Source organism: Somniosus microcephalus, chromosome 16 (assembly GCF_052327205.1).
Source record: "Somniosus microcephalus isolate GS21.2 chromosome 16, FLI_Smic_1.0, whole genome shotgun sequence".
Lineage (NCBI taxonomy): Eukaryota > Metazoa > Chordata > Chondrichthyes > Squaliformes > Somniosidae > Somniosus > Somniosus microcephalus.
In genome coordinates this window covers 9,806,205-9,833,617 of record NC_141002.1, presented here as the reverse complement: position 1 = coordinate 9,833,617, position 27,413 = coordinate 9,806,205, and the positions used below count along the sequence as shown (strand labels likewise).

Here is a 27,413-nt window from a genome sequence, read left to right as displayed (position 1 = left end):
ACCCACTCAAGTATAAGCCCTTCATCAGATCCTTCGAACAAGCCATTGACTCCAAAACAGAGAGCAGCAGTGATAAGTTGTACTACCTGGGACAGTACACCAGTGGTAAACCACAAGGCCTGGTCAGAAGCTGTGAACACATGAGACCGGACCGGGGATACATAGAAGCCAGGAAGTTGCTGCAGGAGCACTATGGTAACGAGCTGAAGATAGCCACTGCATATATTGAAAAGGCTATCAAGTGGCCACAGATCAGATCGGAGGACGGGGAGGCATTGAACACATATGTTCTTTTTCTCATAGGATGTCGCAACACCATGGAGGATGTTGAATTCATGGAAGAGATGGACAATCCTACGACTATGAGAATCATCATCTCTAAGCTTCCTTACAGGATGAGAGAACAATGGAGAAGGACAGCCTTTGAGATAATGGAGAGACAGAAAAGTAGAGCCAGGTTTGCAGACTTAGTGAATTTCATAGACAAACAGGCTAAAATTGCTATGGACCCATTGTTCGGAAACATCCAGGATGTCAGCCCAACTACTGATGGAAGAGTGAAAGCCAAGCCTGCTGAATCAAAGACTCTCAGGAAAGGTGGTTCCAGGGGAAGCAGCTTTGCAACTATCGTCACTCAGGCTGGGGAAGAAAAGTCTCAGAACTCATCTCCCAAAAAGAGCAGCACAGTGACGCCTGCTAATGCCTTTCAGAAGCCATGTTTATTCTGCCAGAAGAATCATACATTGGATTTCTGCAGTGACATCAAAGCACAGCCACATAAGGACAGAATCGAATTCCTGAAGTACAATGGCCTATGTTTTGGATGTCTCTCTCAGGGGCACCTGAGTAGAAACTGTAAGCAAAGAACAACATGCAGAGAGTGCACTCGGAAACATCCCAGTCTGCTGCATATCCACAAAGAAGAACAAGTCTCTAAGAAGAGTGAAGAAAACAATACCGACGAGAAGGTTGTTTCAAGTGCTCTGGTGTCGCTAGAACCAGAGACTTGTGGATTCACTGGGGCCGGTGACAGTGATTGTATTCTTGCCATCGTACCTGTAAAGATCAAGTCTAAGAGGAGTGAGAAGTTTGTGGAGACTTACGCCTTCATGGATCCAGGTAGTTCAGCAACGTTCTGCACAGAATCACTCATGCGACAGCTGAACGTTAGAGGCAGAAGAACAGAAATCCTATTACGCACCATGGGTCATGAGAAGCTAATGCAAAGTTATATCCTGTCAGACTTAGAAGTGTGTGGACTTGAAGAGAAGGACTTCATAGACCTGCCTAATGTTTTCACACAGAGGGAGATTCCTGTTAAAATAGGGAACTTAGCCCTGCAGAAGGATGTGGAGAGATGGCCTTACCTGGAAAAGGTGCGTCTCCCATATATTGAAGCAGAAATTGGCCTATTAATTGGAACCAATGCCTACAAAACTATGGAGCCATGGCAGGTGATAAACAGCAAGGATGACGGACCCTACGCAGTCAGGACAGCCCTTGGATGGGTAGTCAATGGACCGGTAAGGAGAGATGATGGCAACAAGTCGAACAAGGTGCAACGACAAAATGTCACAGTTAATCGTATCTCTATCGCAAGCATTGAAGAGCTGTTGATACAGCAGTTCAATGCAGACTTTTCAGAACGCAGCTGTGAGGAAAAGACAGAGATGTCACAAGAAGACCATCAGTTCATGGATTTGATGACAAGGTCTACACAGTTCATTGATGGCCACTATCACATTGGTTTGCCACTGAGAAGACAGACCGCGAAGATGCCGAACAATCGCTGCATAGCAGAGCAACGCGCCATCAGTCTAAAGAGAAAGCTGAACAAGGACCCCGACTTTCACGAAGACTACAAAGGCTTCATGAGAAACATCATAGCGAAAGGCTATGCTGTAAAAGTGCCCGAGGAACAGTTGAACAGAGACGATGGAAGGGTCTGGTACATTCCTCATCACGGTGTGTATCACCCAAAGAAGAAAAAGATCCGTGTAGTGTTTGACTGCACCACCTCATTCAGAGGAACTTCACTGAATGACCAGCTGCTTCAAGGTCCTGATCTTACTAATACCCTCATTGGCGTCTTGACGAGGTTTAGACAAGAGCTCGTTGCCATGATGGCAGATATAGAATCAATGTTCTACCAAATCAGAATCCCTGATGAAGATACTGATCTTCTGCGTTTCCTTTGGTGGCCAGATGGCGACGTTAGTCAAGCTATGGTGGAATGTAGAATGGCTGTACACTTGTTCGGAGCCACATCATCTCCCAGCTGTGCAAGCTATGCTCTCAGAAAAACTGCAGAAGATGGCAAAGGCAAAGCACCATCAGAGGCTGTGGAGACAATCTTCAGAAACTTTTACGTCGTTGACTGTCTGAAGTCCGTGTCAACAGAAGACGATGCCATTGCACTGTCAAGAGACCTTAGAACTCTGTGTTCGAATGGAGGATTCCATCTGACTAAGTGGATAAGCAACAGCAGAGCAGTTCTAGCTTCTATCCCAGAAAAGGAAAGGGCCACTGAAGTCAAAGATCTGGACCTGAGCCACGATGTCCTTCCTATCGAGAGAGCTCTTGGTGTACAATGGTGCATTGAGTCAGACACGTTCAACTTCAGAATAATGGTGAACGAAAGACCATCCACAAGACGAGGAATTCTCTCCGTGGTCAGTTCCATCTACGACCCTCTTGGATTCCTAGCACCACTCATTCTGCCGGTGAAGCTGATCCTACGAGAGCTGTGTAGAGACAAGAAAGGATGGGATGAAGATATCCCAGAAGGTCAAGCTCAGAGATGGCTCAGATGGTTGACAGATTTGCAACAACTTTCTAGCTTCAACGTCAGCAGATGCATCAAGCCTGTGAGTTTTGGAGTTACAAAGACGGCTCAACTACATCATTTCTCGGACGCCAGTGAGGACGGCTATGGCACGGCTACTTACCTCTTGCTGACAAATCAAAAGGGCCGGAAACATTGTTCCTTCCTCATGGGGAAATCCAGGGTGGCTCCGCTGAAGCAGGTCACCATCCCGAGACTGGAGTTGACGGCAGCGGTTGTTGCAGTTAAAGTTGACATGGTGATGCGGAAAGAGTTACGGCTCCCACTAGAAGAATCTGTCTTCTGGACGGATAGCATGACGGTGCTGAAGTATATAGAGAATGAGAAGATACGCTTCAAGACCTTCATAGCAAACAGAATCTCATCCATTAGAGAAGCTACACAACCATCTCAATGGAGGTATGTAAACACCTCATTAAACCCAGCAGATCAAGCCTCACGGGGATTGAAGGCTGAAAACTTCATGAGGAGTGAAACTTGGATACAAGGTCCAAGTTATCTGCTGGAAACAGAGAGATCATGGCCAGAAAGACCAGATATGCCAAGTCAGATTGCTGAAGACGACGTCGAAGTCAAGAGATCAGTCACAGCAAATCTCATAACTACGAAAGAGAACTTTGACACAGTGAACAAGCTTGTTAACCATTTCTCAGGATGGCACCAGTTGAGGAAAGCAGTTGCATGGTTTCTAAGGTTGAAAGAGTTGCTGCTACACCTGAGCGGTAAGAGAAAAGAGTATCGAGCCACTATCCGTCAGTCTGAAAGTAACCCTAATAAGCAGAGAATGCTTCTACAGCAATATATGCACCAGCACAAGACCACATTGGGTAGGAATTCATTGACCGTGGAGGATTTGGCCAAGGCTGAGATGGAGATAGTTTGCTTCAGTCAAAGACAAAGATATCCAGAAGAAATCGAAGCTTTACAGCGAAATACTCCAATCAAGAAAGGTAGTCATATCTACAAGCTGGACCCTACACTGCAAGATGGAGTACTGAGGGTGGGAGGGCGACTAAACAAATCTGCTATGCCAGAGGAGGCCAAGCATCCTGCTATCCTTTCTAAGGACCTCCGGGTTGCTACTCTCATTCTTCAGCATATACACCAGAGTATTGGACACAGTGGGAGGAACTACGTGCTTGCGAAGCTAAGACAAAGATACTGGATTCCAGGAGCTAATTCTGCAATAAGAAAAATACTCTCTGAAAGCATTGTTTGCAGACGGTTACACGGCCCTGGAAAGACCGATCACAAAGCTCTGCCTGCTACAAGAAGCAGCGTGAAAGGTTCCTGAACAAAAAAAGGGACATTTACATTGTAAATATGTTGAACTCATTAGTTTATGACTCTTAAGAATGTTTGAGTAATTGATATGCTTCATGTGCCTAGTCAATTAGGGGCCGGAATGTAAGAGTCATGAAAGTTTAAGAAAGAAAATACTTTAAAATATTGGTTAAATAATATAATACAGTTAATTTACCTGACTGACTTATTGTATTGAGAAACCCCCTCTTTTCTTGTTACAATAGTATAGGCTGAGTGACCCCCTTTATTCTTGCTACAATGGTGCAGTCCTTAAGCTTGTCACATGGTATCCAGCCATTTTACAGCTCAAGCACCACGAGGCTGGAGAAGGCAGAAGCTTTGAGGGCTGGAGCAATACAGTTTTTGACCGTGTTCGTTTAAACGTGTTTTGCTTTGTAATTCTGTTTGTAAGGTGTTACAGTAAACAGTTTAAAGACAAAGTTCTGGTTTGGAACGTTTTATTTCGACACGCGTCTACTCGTTGCTAAAGCCTCAAAGCTCAGTGGCTGCATGTTTGGAAATTACGAAGCGCCACTACAAATGTTGACCACCTCAATCGAAGCTCCCTGCAGGCCCACTCCTCATTTGTCTTACTGATGTTGTGTTGTTTGGAGCTGTCGGTTGTGCCGTGGATGTTTCAGCACAATATCAGAAGGATCAGACTTAAGACAGAAAGGGGGAGAAATTCAGTTGTTAGCGCCACCCGTTAGCACCGTAAGAGGGCGATAAGTGGGGCGCGAGGCGGCTAGCGCCCGGGCGCGGCAAGACCCGCGCCTCTCGCGAAATTGAGCGGGCATTTAGCAGCGGCGCAAAACCGCAACGCCCGCTCAGCTGCGCACGCAGCTCCTGGCGTCATTTCATGGTGCAACGCCCTTGGGGCGCCCCGAACCGGAACTTCAGTGGCGCCCCCCCTCCTTTCCGCCTGGCGCTCCCAGCGACTGGTTGACTGGAACGGTTCCCAGTCGCTGTGGGGCTGGGGGGGCGCTATTTAATGGGGGCTCTTCCTGACTTCTTTGTGGTAGCCATTTTTGGACCACTCCTTCTGTGAGAGAGAGAGAGATTTGCAGAGAGACAAAGGGAGAGAGCTTTCTGCATCGAGTCAGCGCTCGCACAGGTACTTCTGGCTTCTGACCAGAACTTTGTAGTTGGTTTGCTTTTTCACTGGCATAACATTGAGTGGCCACATACTATGGGGGCTGCAATGGGTGGGAACGTTGGGCTTCTCCATTGCATTGAGAGGGCTCAGAGACGCCGAGAGAGAGTGCCAATCATGGCCAGACGGAGGAGGGCCAACAGGCATCGGCACAGGAGACCTTACCGTCCCAGGGTATTCCGCCAACAGTTCTCCTACCTCAACATGTCTGAGGAGCAGTGTTTCCGGAGGCTGCGATTCAGCAGGGAGGTGGTCACTGAGCTCTGCCACCTGCTCCAGCCAGATCTGCAGCCTCAACTGAGGAGCAGGACGTCCCTGTCGGTGGCAGTGAAGGTGACAGTGGCTCTCAACTTCTATGCCACTGGCTCCTTCCAATCCGCTACTGGGGACATTGCCAATGTCTCCCAGTTTGCGGTGCATTGCTGCATCCGCCAAGTCACGAATGCCCTCTTTAAAAGGAGACGTCAGTACATTTTCTTCCCCATGACCCTGGACAAGCAGCAAGAGCGCGCAATGGGATTTGCAAGAATAGCGGGCTTCCCCATGGTCCAGGGCGCCATTGACTGCACGCATGTGGCTTTGCGGGCGCCGCAAGAGAATGCCGAGGATTACCGCAACCAGAAGGGCTTCCATTCGTTGAACGTTCAGTTGGTGTGTGACCACAGACAGCTGATACTCGCTGTCAATGCCCGCTTTCCAGGCAGCAGCCACGACGCCTTCATCCTGCGCCAGACTTCTGTGGCAGACCTTTTCGAAGCCCCAGCTCACCCAGGAGGCTGGCTTCTTGGGGACAAGGGCTATCCTCTGTGCACCTGGCTGATGACCCCGCTCCGTGTGCCCAGCACCCCTGCTGAAGAACGATACAATAAGAGCCATCAAGCGACCAGGAACATCATTGAGCACACAATCGGCGTGCTAAAGCAACAGTTCCGCTGTCTGGACCATTCCGGGGGCGCCCTTCAGTACTCACCTGAGCGAGTCTCCCATTTCGTTGTAGTGTGCTGCATGCTGCATAACCTGGCAATCCCCAGGACTCAGCCACTGCCACCAGACATTGGAGCACCAGCAGAGGAGGAGGAGGAGGAGGAGCACCAGGACGGGAGGGAGGCACAAGGTGCAAGGGCCGTCCGTCAGCAGCTTATTGCAAGTCGGTTCTAGGCCCCCTCTGAGGGAATGGCTTGTGCCATTGAAAGAACATGAATGGAACCGTTCCGCAACCCCTGAGCCGGTCAAGGCAACAAAGAGTTCAAAGAGCAAACATGCACATTCTGAATAAAGACACGTCTTTATTTAACAAACTGTGTGCCCTCCCCGCATGACAAAGTAATAGAGAGAAACCCAAAAAAAGCAGTCAGACACATAACTGGCTCTCACAACCTGGAGACAATGAACAAAAGAGTAAACAAAAAATGACCACGCTCCTCGGCCTTCACTAAAAAAATTAACAGCATTTTGCCACACCTCCTACTTTTTGCCTTCGAGGGTGATCTGCTTCGCTTGCGAGATTCACCCCTTCCCACCCTGCAGCTCCTCCGCAATGGGACCCCAGTGGCTGTAGCAAGGCTGGGGGAAGGCTGCTGAGTGTCAGAAACTGAGTCAGCAGATGCCCTTGAGGGACGGCCTGGACCAGCTCTGGGCCTGGAGGGCCCGGCTGCTGACTGCTCCAACTCTGCATGGGCGGCAGCAGTCTGTCCTATAGGTGGTGGCAGCTGCAGTAGAGAAGTGACGGTGTTGGCAGCAGGAATGCTGCCATCCTGACAGAGGACAGCTACTCCCTGGTCGGACGACACACTGGCACTCCCACAGGGCAGCACTGCAGCATGCGGAGCAATCTGCTGAAGCACAGACTGCTGGCCTGCTGTGGTGCGGCGAGGGCCCCGGCGATTCGTGCCCGATCCAGTGAGGGTGGCAGCAGTCAGTGCTCATGTGGCCTCAATCTGCGTCTACATCAGACCAGCCACTGACTGCATTGCACCACTAAGCACTTGCGTGGAAGCCGCCTGTGCTGCCTGTGCTGCACCGAAGTCCTGCAGGCTCCTTGCCTGTGCTGCACCAAAGTCCTGCAGGCTCCTTGCCTGTGCTGCACCGAAGTCCTGCAGACTCCTTGCCAGTGCTGCGCCGAAGTCCTGGACACTCCTTGCCAGTGACTCAATGGATTCGGGCATTCTTGCCACTTCAGTCATGAGCTCAGTGTGCCTCTGCTCTGCCTGGGTGCCCATTTCAGTGAGGAGCCGCACCTCTTCTGCGCTCACTGTAGCAGGACTGGAGGCCAGACTCTCCCTCCGGGGAGAAGGCCGCCGAGCTTCCCTACCACCACCCCCCCCGCGTTGCTGCAGCTCTCTGGGCCCTGGAGCTTCACCCTCCTCAGACCCTTCCCCCCTGCTCCCCTCCAGGGAAGACGTGTCCCCATTATGGCCATGGGCTGCCTCGGCTGAGGGTGGCACTGATGGTCCGGCTTCCTCTTCCTCCTCGCCTTCAGAATCACTCACAGTGGCAGCTTGAGGGCCCGCCTCCTCACCTGGCGAATCAGCATCTGAAAGCAGGGAGGTACAAGAGTTGCTTTAGCATGAGGACAGGGCGGCAGCGAGGGAGGCATGAGTGCTGCAATGCACTGTATTGGTTCGACAGTGGCAAAGGATGCTGGTGTGAGGCACAAGTGGAAGGAGATAGGTCAAAAAGGTGATGACCTTACCATTGCTGTCCAGAACGGGGTCGGCATCTCCAGTGGCGACGGGGCCAATCATCTGGCCTGCCATAATCCGCTGGACTCGCTGCTCCAGATCGCTGAGGTCTTGAAGGTGAGGCCGGCCTCCCCCGGTCCGTTGCTGCTGCCTCCTGTTATGGGCCAGCTTGCCCTGCAAGAGAAAGGACGGGCTCTGAGTACAGTGTGAAGCCCTGATCTTGTCTGCAGTGCCTCCCATGGTGGAATAGCCCTTACAGTGTGAAGCCCTGATCTTGGCTGCACTGCCTCCCATGGTTGAAAACCCTTACAGTGTGAAGCTCTGATCTTGGCTGCATTGCCTCCCATGGTGGAATAGCCCTTACAGTGTGAAGCCCTGATCTTGGCTGCACTGCCTCCCATGGTCGATTAGCCCTTACAGTGTGTAAAGTGCTGAATGTGCGTGTGAGTTTCATGAAAGGCCCATAGGTGTTGGATGAGGGCTGGGCATTGGGGCTTTCAGGACCCTTTGGCCATAAAGTGAGGTGGACATGCAGGGATGAAGAGGATACTGAAAAGGGTACTCACCCTGACGACCCGAGTGAGGTCGTTGAACTTCTTCCTGCATTGCACAGGGGTCCTAGGCACCATGCTGCTGGAGGTCACTCTGTGAGCCACCGCCCTCCAAGCTTTGCAATAGTCGTTGGGCAGAGGCCTCCTGCCACTGTCCGGAAACAGGATAGATCGCCTGCGCCTCCACTGCGCCAACCAGAACCTCCAGGGCCCCCTCACTGAACCGCTGCGCTCGCTCCCTGGCCCTCTCCATGGTCCTAGGCGTTAGAATGTGGCAGCAGGTCTGTCCAGGCCGAAAATCAGGGCTCCGATGCACAGGGTGTGGCTGCAATCCAAGATCAAACCTCCCCTTTAAGAGCTGACCGGCGCCAGCGTGTCTGCGTGCAATCGCTAACTGGCCGCACCTGCGCTGCGCCCGCCCTTGGTGGTAGCGCCTCGCTTCTCCGGCTGAGCGCATTAAGACAGTCGTGCAGCGCCTGTTTTAGCGCCCCAAGCGCCTCCTGGGGCAAAGCCGGTCAATTTAGCAGTTGGTGGCGATAATTTGCACCGGGCGCTAAATTTCGCGCCCGCTCGAGTATAACGCCCCAAACGTGGCGATACTGAATTTCTCCCCCAAAGTGTTATACAGTGCCAGACCTGTCCCCACCAGTACTGTACCCCAGTGTAATTAACTGACAGACCTGCACCCACCAGTGCTGTACCCTAGTGTTATACAGTGACAGACCTGTACCCATCAGTACTATACCCCAATGTTATACAGTGACAGACCTGTACCCACCAGTACTGTACCCCTGTGTTATACAGTGACAGACCTGTACCCATCAGTACTATACCCCAATGTTATACAGTGACAGACCTGTACCCACCGGTACTGTACCCCTGTGTTATACAGTGACAGACCTGTACCCATCAGTACTATACCCCAATGTTATACAGTGACAGACCTGTACCCACCAGTACTGTACCCCTGTGTTATACAGTGACAGACCTGTACCCATCAGTACTATACCCCAATGTTATACAGTGACAGACCTGTACCCACCAGTACTGTACCCCTGTGTTATACAGTGACAGACCTGTACCCATCAGTACTATACCCCAATGTTATACAGTGACAGACCTGTACCCACCAGTACTGTACCCCTGTGTTATACAGTGACAGACCTGTACCCACCAGTACTGTACCCCTGTGTTATACAGTGACAGACCTGTACCCATCAGTACTATACCCCAATGTTATACAGTGACAGACCTGTACCCACCGGTACTGTACCCCAGTGTTATAGAGTGACAGACCTGTACCCACCGGTACTGTACCCCAGTGTTATACAGTGACAGACCTGTACCCACCAGTACTGTATCCCAGTGTTATACAGTGACAGACCTGTACCCACCAGTACTATACTCCAATGTTATACAGTGACAGACCTGTACCCACCGGTACTGTACCCCAGTGTTATACAGTGACAGACCTGTACCCACCAGTACTGTACCTGTGTTATACAGTGACAGACCAGTTCCCACCAGTAATGTACCCCAGTGTTATACAGTGACAGACCTGTACCCATCAGTACTTTACCCCAGTGATATACAGTGACAGACCTGTAACCACCAGTGCTGAACCCCAGTGTTATACAGTGACAGACCTGTACCCACCAGTACTTTACCCCGTGTTATACAGTGTCAGACCCGTAACCACCAGTACTGTACCCCAGTGTTATAGCGACACACATGTCCCCACCAGTACTGTACCCCAGTGTTATAGTGACAGACCTGTACACACCAGTATTGTACCCGTGTTATACAGTGACAGACCTCTACCCACCAGTACTGTACCCCAGTGTTATACAGCGACAGATCTGTACCCACCAGTACTGTACCACAGTGTTACACAGCAATGGACCTGTCCCCACCAATACTGTACCCCAGTGTTATGCAGTGACAGACATGTGCCCACCAGTACTGTACCCCAGTGTTACAGTGACAGACCTGTACTGACCAGTACTGTACCCCAGTGTTATAGTGACAGACCTGTACCCCAGTGTTATACAGTGATAGACCAGTACCCACCAGTACTGTACCCCAGTGTTATACAGTGACAGACCTGTACCCCAGTGTTATACAGTGATAGACCAGTACCCACCAGTACTGTATCCCAGTGTTATACAGCAACAGACCTGTACCCACCAGTACTGTACCCCAGTGTTATACAGTGATAGACCTGTACCCACCAGTACTGTACCCCAGTGTTATACAGCGACAGACCTGTATCCACCAGTAATGTACCCGCGTTATACAGTGACAGAACTGTACCCACCAGTACTGTAACCCAGTGTTATACAGTGATAGACCTGTACCCACCAGTACTGTACCCCAGTGTTATACAGTGACAGACCTGTACCCACCAGTACTGTACCCGAGTGTTATACAGCGACAGACCTGTACCCACCAGTACTGTACCCCAGTGTTATACAGTGACAGACCTGTACCCACCAGTACTGTAACCCAGTGTTATACAGCGACAGACCTGTACCCACCAGTACTGTACCCCAGTGTTATACAGTGACAGACCTGTACCCACCAGTACTGTACCCCAGTGTTATACAGTGACAGACCTGTACCCACCAGTGCTGTACCCCAGTGTTATACAGTGACAGACCTGTACCCACCAGTACTGTACCCCAGTGTTATACAGCGACAGACCTGTACCCACCAGTACTGTACCCCAGTGTTATACAGTGACAGACCTGTACCCACCAGTACTGTATCCCAGTGTTATACAGCGACAGACCTGTACCCACCAGTACTGTACCCCAGTGTTATACAGTGATAGACCTGTACCCACCAGTACTGTACCCCAGTGTTATACAGTGACAGGCCTGTACCCACCAGTACTGTACCCGTGTTATACAGTGACAGACCTGTACCCACCAGTACTGTACCCCAGTGTTATACAGTGACAGACCTGTACCCACCAGTACTGTACCCCAGTGTTATACAGTGACAGACCTGTACCCGCCAGTACTGTACCCGTGTTATACAGTGACAGAACTGTACCCACCAGTACTGTACCCCAGTGTTATACAGTGACAGACCTGTATCCACCAGTACTGTACCCGCGTTATACAGTGACAGAACTGTACCCACCAGTACTGTAACCCAGTGTTATACAGTGATAGACCTGTACCCACCAGTACTGTACCCCAGTGTTATACAGTGACAGACCTGTACCCACCAGTACTGTACCCGAGTGTTATACAGCGACAGACCTGTACCCACCAGTACTGTACCCCAGTGTTATACAGTGACAGACCTGTACCCACCAGTACTGTACCCCAGTGTTATACAGCGACAGACCTGTACCCACCAGTACTGTACCCCAGTGCTATACAGTGACAGACCTGTACCCACCAGTACTGTACCCCAGTGTTATACAGTGACAGACCTGTACCCACCAGTGCTGTACCCCAGTGTTATACAGTGACAGACCTGTACCCACCAGTACTGTACCCCAGTGTTATACAGCGACAGACCTGTACCCACCAGTACTGTACCCCAGTGTTATACAGTGACAGACCTGTACCCAACAGTACTGTACCCCAGTGTTATACAGTGACAGACCTGTACCCACCAGTACTGTACCCCAGTGTTATACAGCGACAGACCTGTACCCGCCAGTACTGTACCCCAGTGTTACACAGTGACAGATCTGTACCCACTGTAATGATATCAGCAAATAGAGATGGTATTTGCCTGTTTGATTATGATGCCTTAGCAGCATGATTGCAGGTAGTGATTGCTTGTGCCTGACCAGCAGAGGTCATGTGACCGAGACAAGCAAGGCAGTTGAGTTTAGTTTCAGTTTCGTTCTAGATGCATCACAGCATCGTGTCTCCTGTAAAAGCTGTATAAAAGAGTTGAACAAAGCTTTAGATTAAAAGACATTCTCTTTCATAAATGTCTCCTCATTGAACCCACAAAGAAATCAATACATGGTGTCAGAAGTGATTGAAAGAGATGAAGAGAAAAAATTTGAAGTTAAATCAGCTCTCCACAAATTAGCAAGCCAAAAGAGAACATCGTTGCTTACCATCGGAGAATAGCTAACGAAGTGAAAAAATGGAAGGTTTACACCCACCAGCGACGCTTCAGTTGACAGGTAATGTGGCTGAAAATTGGAGGAGATTCAAACAACGTGTGGTGTTGTATTTATCAGCAATCGAAGCTGACGAGAAAAGTAATAAAAAGAAATCGTCAATGTTCTTACATGTCGTGGGTGATGAAGCGCTGGAGGTGTATAATAACTTCACATTCACTGCTAATGGAGACAAAATGAAGCTAGATAAAATAATGGAACAGTTTGAGGCCTACTGCATACCTAAACGTAACGTGACGTTTGAGAGGCACAGATTTTTCACATGTGTGCAGAAAACGGGTGAGACTATTCATCAGTATGTGACTGAACTGAGAAACAGAAGCAAATCGTCTCAATTTGGGGGACTGACAGACTCACTGATAAAAGACAGACTGGTGTGTGGTATTCCAGATAATGGTCTAAGGGAAAGACTGCTAAGAGAGCAAGATCTAGACCTGGGAAAAGCCATAGCACTGTGTAGGGCTACAGAGACTGTGAAGTTGCAGGCAAAGGAGTTGTTCAGTGACAATAGCTGCAACGTGGATGCAGTGAGAATGAACGGACATGAGCCGTTTAACAAAAAGAGCGCCAATGTGAAAAAAGAGGTGTGGCCAGCGAACGAAAATGAAAGGGACAATCGAAAGTCATGTAGTCGATGCGGTACACAGCATCCACCAAGAAAATGTCCAGCATATGGTAAAACATGCAATAGTTGCAACAAGAACAACCATTATGCCCGTTGCTGCAAGAACCAAGTGCAACAAAGCAAGGTCCATGCAGTAGATGAAAGCGACATAGAGGAGATCTATGTAGATGTTGTGTCTGAAAACAAAAAAGAAGAAAGAGACTGGATGTTGACACTAAAAGTGAATGACATACATATTCCATTTAAATTGGATACTGGAGCACAAGTTAATGTGATATCAGAGACTGATTTTAAGAGAATTAGACCCAGACCAAAGATACATGGAATAAAAATGAAAGTGACAGGATACTCAGGTACTGAAATACCAGTGAAAGGAAGATGCATTGTCAAAGTAACACACAAGGACAGAGAGCACACGCTAGCATTAATCGTGGTGCCAAAGGATGTGCAAGCCATACTAGGTTTAAAAGCCTGTGAGAGACTGAACCTGGTCAAGAGAGTCCTCGTTGTGGAAAGCGAAGGAGAGACAGTCTATGATGAACTGAATGTTGCGTACACACTGGGTAAGCTGATGTATACAGCAGACACGTTGTCCAGAGCTGTTGACCCAGGAGAGCCCGCAAACACAGTGAAAAGACTGATGTACAAGGCAAAAGACAGTGGAACTGACTTCTACCAGAGCATGCTTGTATACCGCACAACGCCGCTCGAGTGTGGTATGTCACCAGCCCAACCCCTGATGGGACGTCGGCTAAGGTCAAACCTACCCATCCCGGAGAGCCTACTGAAAACAAAAGAGGGGGAGAAAGTGAGGAAGTTCAAAGAACAACAGAAAGAAAAGCAAAAGTACTACTATGACAGAGGAACACAAAACCTACCTGAACTCCACACTGGTGACCAAGTAAGGTTCAAAGACAAAACAAACACATGGACTCAGAAGGGAACTGTCCTGAGTGAAGTTCAACCAAGATCATACACCATTCAGATGGATGAGGGTGCTGTTCTGAGAAGAAATCGTCGAGATCTTCTCATGAGACCAGCCACAGCAGGTCAAGAGACTGATACTGTTGAACAACCTGATCACACAGCTGAGAATCAATCATCTGAGGCAACAACTCAGATTCAAGGACAATCAATCAGAAAATCCTCAAGACACGTGAAGCCTCCTGAGAGACTCATTGAGCAAATTTAAGGACTATTGTTATAGAAGGAAGTAATGTTATCTTATTCTTTCTTCAAGTTCTAGTGTATTGACATATTTCATGTGAACACACAAAGCAAGGTTAAAAAACCTTGATCATGATAATGATAATGTAAGTTCATTAAACGTTACAGTTAAAATGCAGATTAATACAAAGAAAACATGTTGTTAGTTAAAAGTAAAATACTTTTGTTTTAAGGAAAGGAGATGTAATGATATCAGCAAATAGAGATGGTATTTGCCTGTTCGATTATGATGCCTTAGCAGCATGATTGCAGGTATTGATTGCTTGTGCCTGACCAGCAGAGGTCATGTGACCGAGACAAGCAAGGCAGTTGAGTTTAGTTTCAGTTTTGTTCTAGATGCATCACAGCATCGTGTCTCCTGTAAAAGCTGTATAAAAGAGTTGAACAAAGCTTTAGATTAAAAGACATTCTCTTTCATAAATGTCTCCTCATTGAACCCACAAAGAAATCAATACACCCACCAGTACTGTACCCCAGTGTTATACAGTGATAGACCTGTACCCACCAGTACTGTACCCCAGTGTTATACAGTGACAGACCTGTACCCTCCAGTACTGTACCCCAGTGTTATACAGCGACAGACTTGTACCCACCAGTACTGTACCCCAGTGTTATACATTCACAGACCTGCACCCACCAGTACTGTACCCCAGTGTTATACAGCGACAGACCTGTACCCACCAGCACTGCACCCCAGTGTTATACAGTGATAGACCTGTACCCACCAGTACTGTACCGAGTTATACAGTGACAGACCTGTACCCACCAGTACTGTACCCCAGTGTTATACAGCGACAGACCTGTACCCACCAGTACTGTACCCCAGTGTTGTACAGCGACAGACCTGTACCCAGCAGTACTGTACCCCAGTGTTATACAGTGACAGACCTGTACCCACCAGTACTGTACCCCAGTGTTATACAGTGACAGACCTGCACCCACCAGTACTGTACCCCAGTGTTATACAGTGACAGACCTGTACCCACCAGTACTGTACCCCAGTGTGATACAGTGACAGACCTGTACCCACCAGTATTGTACCCCAGTGTTATACAGTGACAGACCTGTACCCACCAGTGCTGTACCCGTGTTTTACAGTGACAGACCTGTGCCCACCAGTACTGTACCTCAGTGTTATACAGTGACAGACCTGTACCCACCAGTACTGTACCCCAGTGTTATACAGTGACAGACCTGTACCCACCAGTACTGTACCCCAGTGTTATACAGTGACAGACCTGTACCCACCAGTACTGTACCCCAGTGTGATACAGTGACAGACCTGTACCCACCAGTATTGTACCCCAGTGTTATACAGTGACAGACGTGTACCCACCAGTGCTGTACCCGTGTTTTACAGTGACAGACCTGTACCCACCAGTACTGTACCCCAGTGTTATACAGCGACAGACCTGTACCCACCAGTACTTTACCCCAGTGTTACACAGTGACAGACCTGTGCCCACCAGTACTGTACCCCAGTGTTATACAGTGATAGACCTGTACCCACCAGTACTGTACCCCAGTGTTATACAGTGACAGACCTGTACCCACAAGTACTGTACCCCAGTGTTATACAGTGACAGACCTGTACCCACCAGTACTGTACCCCAGTGTTATACAGTGACAGACCTGTACCCTCCAGTACTGTACCCCAATGTTATACAGCAACAGACTTGTACCCACCAGTACTGTACCCCAGTGATATACAGTGACAGACCTGTACCCACTAGTACTGTACCCCATTGTTATACAGCGACAGACCTGCACCCACCAGTACTGTACCCAAGTGTTATACAGTGATAGACCTGTACCCACCAGTACTGTACCCCAGAGTTATACAGTGATAGACCTGTACCCACCAGTACTGTACCCGTGTTATACAGCAACAGACCTGTACCCACCAGTACTGTACCCCAGTGTTATACAGCGACAGACCTGTACCCACCAGTACTGTACCCCAGTGTTATACAGTGACAGACCTGTACCCACCAGTACTGTACCCCAGTGTTATACAGTGACAGACCTGTACCCACCAGTACTGTACCCCAGTGTTATACAGTGACAGACCTGTACCCACCAGTACTGTACCCCAGTGTGATACAGCGACAGACCTGTACCCACCAGTATTGTACCCCAGTGTTATACAGTGACAGACCTGTACCCACCAGTGCTGTACCCGTGTTTTACAGTGACAGACCTGTACCCACCAGTACTGTACCCCAGTGTTATACAGCGATAGACCTGTACCCACCAGTACTGTACCCCAGTGTTATACAGTGACAGACCTGTACCCACCAGTACTGTACCCCAGTGTTATGCAGCGATAGACCTGTACCCACCAGTACTGTACCCCAGTGTTATAGTGACAGACCTGTACCCACCAGTACTGTACCCCAGTGTTATACAGTGACAGACCTGTACCCACCAGTACTGTACCCCAGTGTTACACAGTGACAGACCTGTACCCACCAGTACTGTACCCCAGTGTTATACAGTGACAGAGCTGTACCCACCAGTACTGTACCCCAGTGTTATACAGTGACAGACCTGTACCCACCAGTACTGTACCCCAGTGTTATACAGTGACAGACCTGTACCCACCAGTACTGTACCCCAGTGTTATACAGCGACAGACCTGTACCCACCAGTACTGTACCCAAGTGTTATACAGTGATAGACCTGTACCCACCAGTACTGTACCCCAGTGCTATACAGTGGGAGACCTGTACTCAACAGTACTGTACCCCAGCGTTATACAGTGACAGACCTGTACCCACCAGTACTGTACCCCAGTGTTATACAGTGACAGACCTGTACCCACCAGTACTGTACCCCAGTGTTATACAGCGACAGGCCTGTACCCACCAGTACTGTACCCCAGTGTTATACAGTGACAGACCTTTACCCACCAGTACTGTACCCTAGTGTTTTACAGTGACAGACCTGTACCCACCAGTACTGTACCCCAGAGTTATACAGTGACAGACCTGTATCCACCAGTACTGTACCCCAGTGTTATACAGTGACAGACCTGTACCCACCAGTACTGTACGCCAGTGTTATACAGTGTCAGACCTGTACCCACCAGTACTGTACCCCAGTGTTATACAGCGACAGACCTGTACCCACCAGTACTGTACCCCAGTGTTATACAGTGACAGACCTTTACCCACCAGTACTGTACCCCAGTGTTATACAGTGACAGACCTGTACCCACCAGTACTGTACCCCAGAGTTATACAGTGATAGACCTGTACCCACCAGTACTGTACCCGTGTTATACAGCGACAGACCTGTACCCACCAGTACTGTACCCCAGTGTTATACAGCGACAGACCTGTACCCACCAGTACTGTACCCCAGTGTTATACAGTGACAGACCTGTACCCACCAGTACTGTACCCCAGTGTTATACAGTGACAGACCTGTACCCACCAGTACTGTACCCCAGTGTTATACAGTGACAGACCTGTACCCACCAGTACTGTACCCCAGTGTGATACAGCGACAGACCTGTACCCACCAGTATTGTACCCCAGTGTTATACAGTGACAGACCTGTACCCACCAGTGCTGTACCCGTGTTTTACAGTGACAGACCTGTACCCACCAGTACTGTACCCCAGTGTTATACAGCGATAGACCTGTACCCACCAGTACTGTACCCCAGTGTTATACAGTGACAGACCTGTACCCACCAGTACTGTACCCCAGTGTTATGCAGCGATAGACCTGTACCCACCAGTACTGTACCCCAGTGTTATAGTGACAGACCTGTACCCACCAGTACTGTACCCCAGTGTTATACAGTGACAGACCTGTACCCACCAGTACTGTACACCAGTGTTACACAGTGACAGACCTGTACCCACCAGTACTGTACCCCAGTGTTATACAGTGACAGAGCTGTACCCACCAGTACTGTACCCCAGTGTTATACAGTGACAGACCTGTACCCACCAGTACTGTACCCCAGTGTTATACAGTGACAGACCTGTACCCACCAGTACTGTACCCCAGTGTTATACAGCGACAGACCTGTACCCACCAGTACTGTACCCAAGTGTTATACAGTGATAGACCTGTACCCACCAGTACTGTACCCCAGTGCTATACAGTGGGAGACCTGTACTCAACAGTACTGTACCCCAGCGTTATACAGTGACAGACCTGTACCCACCAGTACTGTACCCCAGTGTTATACAGTGACAGACCTGTACCCACCAGTACTGTACCCCAGTGTTATACAGCGACAGGCCTGTACCCACCAGTACTGTACCCCAGTGTTATACAGTGACAGACCTGTACCCACCAGTACTGTACCCCAGAGGTATACAGTGACAGACCTGTATCCACCAGTACTGTACCCCAGTGTTATACAGTGACAGACCTGTACCCACCAGTACTGTACGCCAGTGTTATACAGTGTCAGACCTGTACCCACCAGTACTGTACCCCAGTGTTATACAGCGACAGACCTGTACCCACCAGTACTGTACCCCAGTGTTATACAGTGACAGACCTTTACCCACCAGTACTGTACCCCAGTGTTATACAGTGACAGACCTGTACCCACCAGTACTGTACCCCAGAGTTATACAGTGACAGACCTGTACCCACCAGTACTGTACCCCAGTGTTATACAGCGACAGACCTGTACCCACCAGTACTGTACCCCAGTGTTATACAGCGACAGACCTGTACCCACCAGTACTGTACCCCAGTGTTATACAGTGACAGACCTGTACCCACCAGTACTGTACCCCAGAGTTATACAGTGACAGACCTGTACCCACCAGTACTGTACCCCAGTGTTATACAGTGACAGACCTGTCCCCACCAGTACTGTACCCCAGTGTTATACAGTGACAGACCTGTACCCACCAGTACTGTACCCCAGTGTTATACAGTGACAGACCTGTACCCACCAGTACTGTACCCCAGTGCTATACAGCGATAGACCTGTACCCACCAGTACTGTACCCCAGTGTTATACAGTGGGAGACCTGTACCCACCAGTACTGTACCCCAGTGTTATACAGTGACAGACCTGTACCCACCAGTACTGTACCCCAGTGTTATACAGTGACAGACCTGTACCCACCAGTACTGTACCCCAGTGTTATACAGTGACAGACCTGTACCCACCTGTACTGTACCCCAGAGTTATACAGTGACAGACCTGTACCCACCAGTACTGTACCCCAGTGTTATACAGTGGGAGACCTGTACCCACCAGTACTGTACCCCAGTGTTATACAGTGACAGACCTGTACCCACCAGTACTGTACCCCAATGTTATACAGTGACAGACCTGTACCCGCCAGTACTGTACCCCAGTGTTACTCTCAGCCTCCTTCCTACCTCTTTCAAAAGGGAGCTGGATATAATATTGATCAGGAAGGATTTGCAGGTCTATGAGGAAAGTGCGGGGGAGTAGCACTAATTGGATAGTTCTTTCAAAGAGCTGGCGTAGGCACGATGGGCCGAATGGTCTCCCTCAGTGCTGTATGATTCTATGATTATTCAGGTCAAAGAAAAAAGTGTTGCAGCCCCCAAAAAAGCCTTATAAACTGTAAAGGGGCACGGTGGCAATTGCTAGACCCAAGCATGTTGCAAATTTCTTAAAAGCAAAGTCTCAGGAGGTACATTATTGAGTTACATAGAATGTACATAGAATGTACAGCACAGAAACAAGCCCTGCGGCCCAACAGGTCTATGCTGGAGTTTATGCTCCACACGAGCCTCCTCCCACCCCTCATCACCTAACTCTATCAGCATATCCTTCTATTCATTTCTCCCTCATGTGCTTATCTAGCTTCCCCTTAAATACATCTCCACCATTCACCTCAACCACTCCTTGTGGTAGCGAGTTCCACATTCTCACCACTCTCTGGGTAAATAAGTTTCTCCTGAATCCCCTTTTGGATTGGCAGAACTTAATTCAAAGGAGGAGGGAGTCTGCACCAAGGTAAATAAACCTTTATATTGTAGGTAGGGAATTGGAAGAATGGTCTAATGTGGAGATCCATGATCTCTGAGTTCTCATCTCCTCATCTCTTGCTGCAGCATGTTGCCAGTGCCTAATGGGCTCATTGGATAGCATTTTGCACTGACTTGGAGAATCAAAATTGCGGGCACAAAATTCTTGCGTGCTACTAGAATCTGTCATTAGGGATAGAGTGTGCTTGAACAAATATGAGCTGATCTGAGAGAGAGCCAGAATGGCTTTGTTAAAGTTTAAGTTATGTCTGACTAATCTAGTTCAATTTTTTGAGAAGGTCGTTAATAAGGTAGACATGGGACTGTCTATGGATGTTATCTATATGGACTTCCAGAAGACAGTAAATGAAGTTCCACACAAAAGATTATTGTCAGAAATATGTGCGCCTGGAATTGGAGGCAGCCTTTTGATTGGGATTGGACATTAGTTGGGAGGTAGGAGACAAAAAGTGGGGATGAAGGGTATGTACTCTGATTGGCAGGAGGTGACAAGTTGTGTTCCCCAGGGATCTGTTCTGGGGTCTCAACTTTTCACCAAATTGATTAATGACTTGGGTGAAGGGATAGAGATTTGTATATCCAAGTTCGGAGACACAGTAAGTGCAGATGGGAGCAGGAAGTTGCAAAAAGAACATGGTGAGTGGGGAAAAACTATGGCCGATACAGTTTTATATGGGCAAGTGTGAGGTCGTCCACTTTGGACCTAAGAAATATAAATCGGAATATTTTCTAAATGGTGAGAAACTAGGAACTGCAGAGGAACAAAGTGATTTGGGAGTCCTGGAACAGAAATCATTTAAAGCTACTGGACAGGTACAAAAAATCAAAAAGTCTAATCGAATATTGGCCTTTATTTCAAGGGGCTGGATGACAAAGAGGAGGAAGTTGTGCTTCAGTTGGATACAGCCTTGGTCGGACCCCACACGGAGCACTGCGTTCAGTTCTGGGCACCGCACCTCAGGAAGGATATATTGGTCTTGGAGGAGGTGCAGCGCAGATTCACCAGAATGATACTGGGGTTTACAGGGTTAAATTATGAGGTCAGGTTTCATAATCTTGGCTTGTAATCCCTTGAGTATAAAAGATTGAGGGGTGATCCGATCGAGGTATTAAATGGATTCGACAGGGTAGATACGGAGAAACTATTTCCTCTGGTGGGGGAATCAAGAACAAAGGGGCCATAATCTTAAAATTAGAGCCAGGCCGTTCAGGAGTGAAATCAGGAAACACTTCTTCACACAATAGGAAGTGGAAATCTGGAAGTCACTCCCCCAAAAGGCTGTGAGTGCTGGGAGATTTCGAGTCTTCAAGACTGAGATTGATAGATTTTGCTGGGTAATAGTATCAAGGGCTATGGATCAAAGATGGGTAAATTAAGTTGAGGTACAGATCAGACATGATCTAATTGAATGATCCGTGAACTACAAGGCAAGGTCTGTTGTACTTGAAGTAATTTGTTAAGTGGAGTCATTCCTTTTTACCGTCAGTAGAAAATATTAGACATCTGAGAGCTGTTGAAAGACAGAGGTGTGATTGAAGACTTTAGATGACAACATAAACCTTGGGAGCAAAGCTGGAGATGTTTTTGGTTTCTAACGTTGCTGGTTGGAGGCAACTGGTCAGAATATGTCCCAATTCCTGGTCGGCTTCCTGCTTCTCCCATGGCTCGCTCCTCCTTTAAGACCCTCCTTAAAACCTTCCCCTTTGACCAAGCTTTTAACCACCCCTCCTAATATATTCGCTTTGGCTTGGTGTTTGGTTACGCTCCTGTGAAGCACCTTGGGACATTTTCCTACGTTTAAGGTGCTATATTAAACATCTAAAATTCTTAGAGAGCTTGACAGGGTAGATGCCGTGAGGCCGTTTCCCTTGACTGGAGAGTCTATAATTGGGGGCATAGTCTCAGGATAAGTGGTCAGCCATTTAGGACTGAGATGAGGAGAAATTTCTTCACTCAGAGGGTTGTGAATCTTTGGAATTCTCTGCCCCAGAGAGTTGCGGAGGCTCAGTCATTGAGTATATTCAAGACGGAGAGCAATAGATTTTTGGATATTAAGGGAATCAAGGGATATGTGGACAGGACTGGAAAGTGGAGTTGATGCAGACCAGCCATGATCTTATTGAATGGCGGAACAGGCTTGAGGGGCCGTATGGTCTACTCCTGCTCCTATTTCTTATGTTCTTATATAAATACAAGTTGTTCTTGATCTAAAAAAGAGAAGGCTGACAGGTGACCCAATAGAAGCCTTTAAGATTATGAAAGTGATTGATAGGGTAGACGTAGAGACGATGTTTCCACTTGTAAACACATGAGGGAGAAAGGAATAGAAGGATATGTTGATAGGGTGAGATGAAGTAGGTAGGAGGAGGCTTGTGTGGAGCATAAACACTGGTATGGACCAGTGCTCTACATTCTATGTAATCAAGGGCAGCAGTGATACCCGCCCTGCTGTATGCCTCAGAGACATGGACCATGTACAGCAGGCACCTCAAAGCACTGGAGAGGTACCACCAACGCTGCCTCCGCAAGATCCTGCAAATCCATTGGCAGGATAGGCGCACCAACGTCAGTGTTCTTGCTCAGGCCAACATCTCCAGCATCGAAGCTTTGACCACGCTCGATCAGCTCCGATGGACAGGTCACATTGTCCGCATGCCCGATACGAGACTCCCAAAACAAGCGCTCTACTCAGAGATCCGGCACGGCAAGAGAGCCCCAGGTGGGCAGAGGAAACGCTTAAAGGACACTCTCAAAGCTTCCTTGAAAAAGTGTAACATCCCCACCGACACCTGGGAATCCCTGGCCCAAGACCGCACAAAGTGGAGGAGAAGCATCTGGGAAGGCGCCAAACACCTCGAGTCTCTTCGCCGGGAGCAAGCGGAAGCCAAGCGCAGGCAGCGCAAGGAGCGCACGTCAACCCAAGCACCCCACCCAGCCGCCCCTTCAACCACCGTCTGCCCCACCTGTGACAGAGACTGTAGGTCCCGCATTGGACTAATCAGTCACCTGCGAGCTCATTTTTAATGTGAAAGCAAGTCATCCTCGGTTCCGAGGGACTGCCTAAGAAGAAGATGTAATCAAGACTAAATTAAAATTCAATTGCATGACAAAACGAATGCCTTATCCTGCCAAGCCCAACACTGCCGAACTGGATAAGGGACCAAAGGTGTGCCTGCCACTATGAACCATACCCACACCCAATCATCACCTCCAAACCATGGGGAGAAATTTAATTTTTAAAAACTCAGAGTGAAGAACATTACCACATGTTACCAAGGCAGAATTCAGCCCCTGTTCAAATTCAGATTCCAGTACAGTTTATTTCTGCAGGGAAGAAAAAAAATTACAATTTCACAAGATACACTGATCATAAAACACACACACACACAAGTCAGTATGAAAATGATCCGTGAAAATACTCCCAACACATAGAGTTCTGGGTTTTAATGGAGGAGATTTCTGTACACTACAGCAGGTAAGTTGGGACATATCCACCATGATGAACTTGACTAATCAAACCTATTCATCGACACAAGCAAGATGTCAGAGTGTTGATCATCTCCACTGAATGCAACAGTATAGATACAGCATATACATAGAGTTCTTCTTCATTGAAAGAAATAAGACTAACATATAAGTCAAGAATTATACACTGCTCAGGGTTTGCTGTTGGATAATTTCCAGCTTGTGTCATCAAAGGTCCATCAAGCCAGGCACCGAGTGAGCAAGACCCTTGGCCTGGTCCCCCTCTGAATTAGCCACGTCCTTCAGCTTCAGCACACTGTCCCGTTTTCCGGCCTGGATTTAGGGTAGCTCGTCCTGGGGACGGTTTGGACTGAAGGTGCCAGAGTGCAGAAGAATCCAGCGATGAGCGTTAAGCCGAGGCCGCCCCAGGCACAGAACATAGACCAGCCGTACCCGTGGCTGATGTCGTCGGGAAGACCATACAGGTATCTGGGGTAGCGGGAGAGTTCAAAGTTAATTCCGGCGACGCAGGTGCACAGTGAAATGATGCAAAACGTCCCTGCAAAAAGAGACAAAAGCACTTGGTTAAAACCACAAATTACCGCCTGAGGTACAACAGAAATGCAGATGCAACACAGCAACAGAACATTCCGGAAGCGGGTTATTTAGTATTGAGCATTGAACTGGTAAAGTAATCTTTCATTCAAAGGTTCCGATGAATGGTCCCACCCAAATAGTAATCTCTTTCCCTTTCAGCTCTTGTGCATCTCCTGGTGTCCATCTTGCTGCCCACTCCACGCCCCTCCTCCCTTGACTCTTGCCACTTGGTACAGCTTGGTACCGGGGGAAGAGATTGGGGAGGAGGCTGGGAGCCTCAGTACACCTCACCCAAGAGACCATTGTCCATGTGAGATAGCAGCTAACGCAATCATAAGAGGATATCACAGGAGAAAATGGACGAGGATAAAAACACTCTAAAAGTGGGTGTGTAAATGGCCTCCCTGCTCTTATAACCTGTATATGTATTTAAAATTACACAACACCGAGCCACTAACTCTCACTCACTGCTGTAAGTACTTGCATCATCTCTCCGTCCCTTACCCGCTGCGACAACTAACGGAACAGGGTGAGCTCCCTGGCTCTCAGGTCTTATTGTGCATTGCTACTAGTACAATATCAGAAAAATCACACTTAAGATAGAAAGTAAGTGTTATACAGTGACAGACCTGTACCCACCAGTACTGTACCCCAGTGTTAGTGACAGACCTGTACCCACCAATACTGTACCCCAATGTTAGTGATAGACCTGTACCCATCAATACTGTACCCCAATGTTATACAGTGACAGACCTGTTACCACCAGTACTGTACCCCAGTGTTAGTGACAGACCTGTACCCACCAGTACTGTACCCCAGTGTTAGTGACAGACCTGTACCCACCAGTACTGTACCCCAGTGTTATACAGTGACAGACCTGTACCCACCAGTACTGTACCCCAGTGTTAGTGACAGACCTGTACCCACCAATACTGTACCCCAATGTTAGTGATAGACCTGTACCCATCAATACTGTACCCCAATGTTATACAGTGACAGACCTGTACCCACCAGTACTGTACCCCAGTGTTAGTGACAGACCTGTACCCACCAGTACTGTACCACAGTGTTAGTGACAGACCTGTACCCACCAGTACTGTACCCCAGTGTTAGTGACAGACCTGTACCCACCAGTACTGTACCACAGTGTTAGTGACAGACCTGTACCCGCCAGTACTGTACCCCAGTGTTATACAGTGACAGACCTGTACCCACCGGTACTGTACCCCAGTGTTAGTGACAGACCTGTACCCATCAATACTGTACCCCAATTTTATACAGTGACAGACCTGTACCCACCGGTACTGTACCCCAGTGTTAGTGTCAGACCTGTACCCATCAATACTGTACCCCAATGTTATACAGTGACAGACCAGTACCCACCAGTACTGTACCCCAGTGTTAGTGACATACCTGTGCCCACCAGTACCGTACCCCAGTGTTATAGACCTGTACCCATCAATACTGCACCCCTCTGGTGGATCGCCACCTAAACGGGCGCAATCCACTTTTCCGCCCGTGGACAATAAATCGGGCACCTTGCCTTTAAGAAGCATGCTGCCTTTAAGGCATGACAAAGGAGCGGGCGACGCCGTCAGTGTGTAGACAAAAGCACGGGTGTCGCCCCATTCGGTTTTCGGGTTTAGCAGAGAGAAGAGCTGGGGCAGCCATCTCTCAAGAGAATGTAATAAAAAGCCATGTGTTCCTCAGATCGGTTCGGCCTCCATTCGTGTTCCGCGGCAGCCTCAACACCCCAATGTTAGCGATAGACCTGTACCCACCAGTACTGTAGCCCACTGTTATACAGTGTCAGACCTGTACCCACCAGTACTGTACCCCAGTGTTAGTGATAGACCTGTACCCACCAGTACTGTAGCCCAGTGTTATACAGTGACAGACCTGTACCCACCAGTACTGTACCCCAGTGTTAGTGATAGACCTGTACCCACCAGTACTGTACCCCAGTGTTATACAGTGACAGGCCTGTACCCACCAGTACTGTAGCCCAGTGTTATACAGTGACAGACCTGTACCCACCAGTACTGTACCCTAGTGTTATACAGTGACAGACCTGCCCCCACCAGTACTGTACCCGTGTTATACAGTGACAGACCTGTACCCACCAGTACTGTACCCCAGTGTTATACAGTGACAGACCTGTACCCACCAGTGCTGTACCCCGGTGTTATACTGTGAGAGACCTGTACCCACCAGTACTGTACCCCACTGTTATAGAGTGACAGTTCTGTACCCACCAGTACTGTATCCCTGTGTTATACAGTGACAGACCTGTACCCACCAGTACTATAACCCAGTGTTATACAGCGACAGACCTGTACCCACCAGTACTATACCCCAGTGTTATACAGTGACAGACCTGCACCCACCAGTAATGCACCCCAGTGATATACAGTGACAGACATGTACCCACCAGTACTGTACCACAGTGTTATACAGTGACAGACCTGTACCCGCCAGCACTGTATCCCAGTGTTATACAGTGACAGATCTGTATCCGCCAGTACTGTACCCCAGTGTTACATTGTGACAGACCTGTACCCGCCAGTACTGTACCCCAGTGTTATACAGTGACAAACCTGTACCCACGAGTACTGTACCTCAGTGTAATACAATGACAGACCAGTACCCACCAGTACTGTAACCCAGTGTTATATAGTGACAGACCTGTACCCACCAGTACTGTACCCAAGTGTTGTACAGTGACAGACCTGTACCCACCAGTACTGTACCCCAATGTTATACAGTGGCAGACCTGTACCCGCCAGTACTGTACCCCAGTGT

At 48.6% G+C, this 27,413-nt stretch overlaps 1 protein-coding gene across 1 annotated transcript in view; it reads right to left on the bottom strand.

Moving 5' to 3' along the window:
• Positions 1–23,841: 23,841 nt before the first annotated feature.
• tmem178bb (transmembrane protein 178Bb) overlaps positions 23,842–27,413 on the bottom strand; it is a 928,396-nt gene continuing 924,824 nt past the window's right edge. Inside the window, exon 4 of the mRNA XM_086009740.1 lies at positions 23,842–24,573. Coding sequence (XP_085865866.1) covers positions 24,323–24,573 — 251 coding nt within the window. The 3' untranslated portion in view covers positions 23,842–24,322. The remainder of the gene's footprint in view (positions 24,574–27,413) is intronic.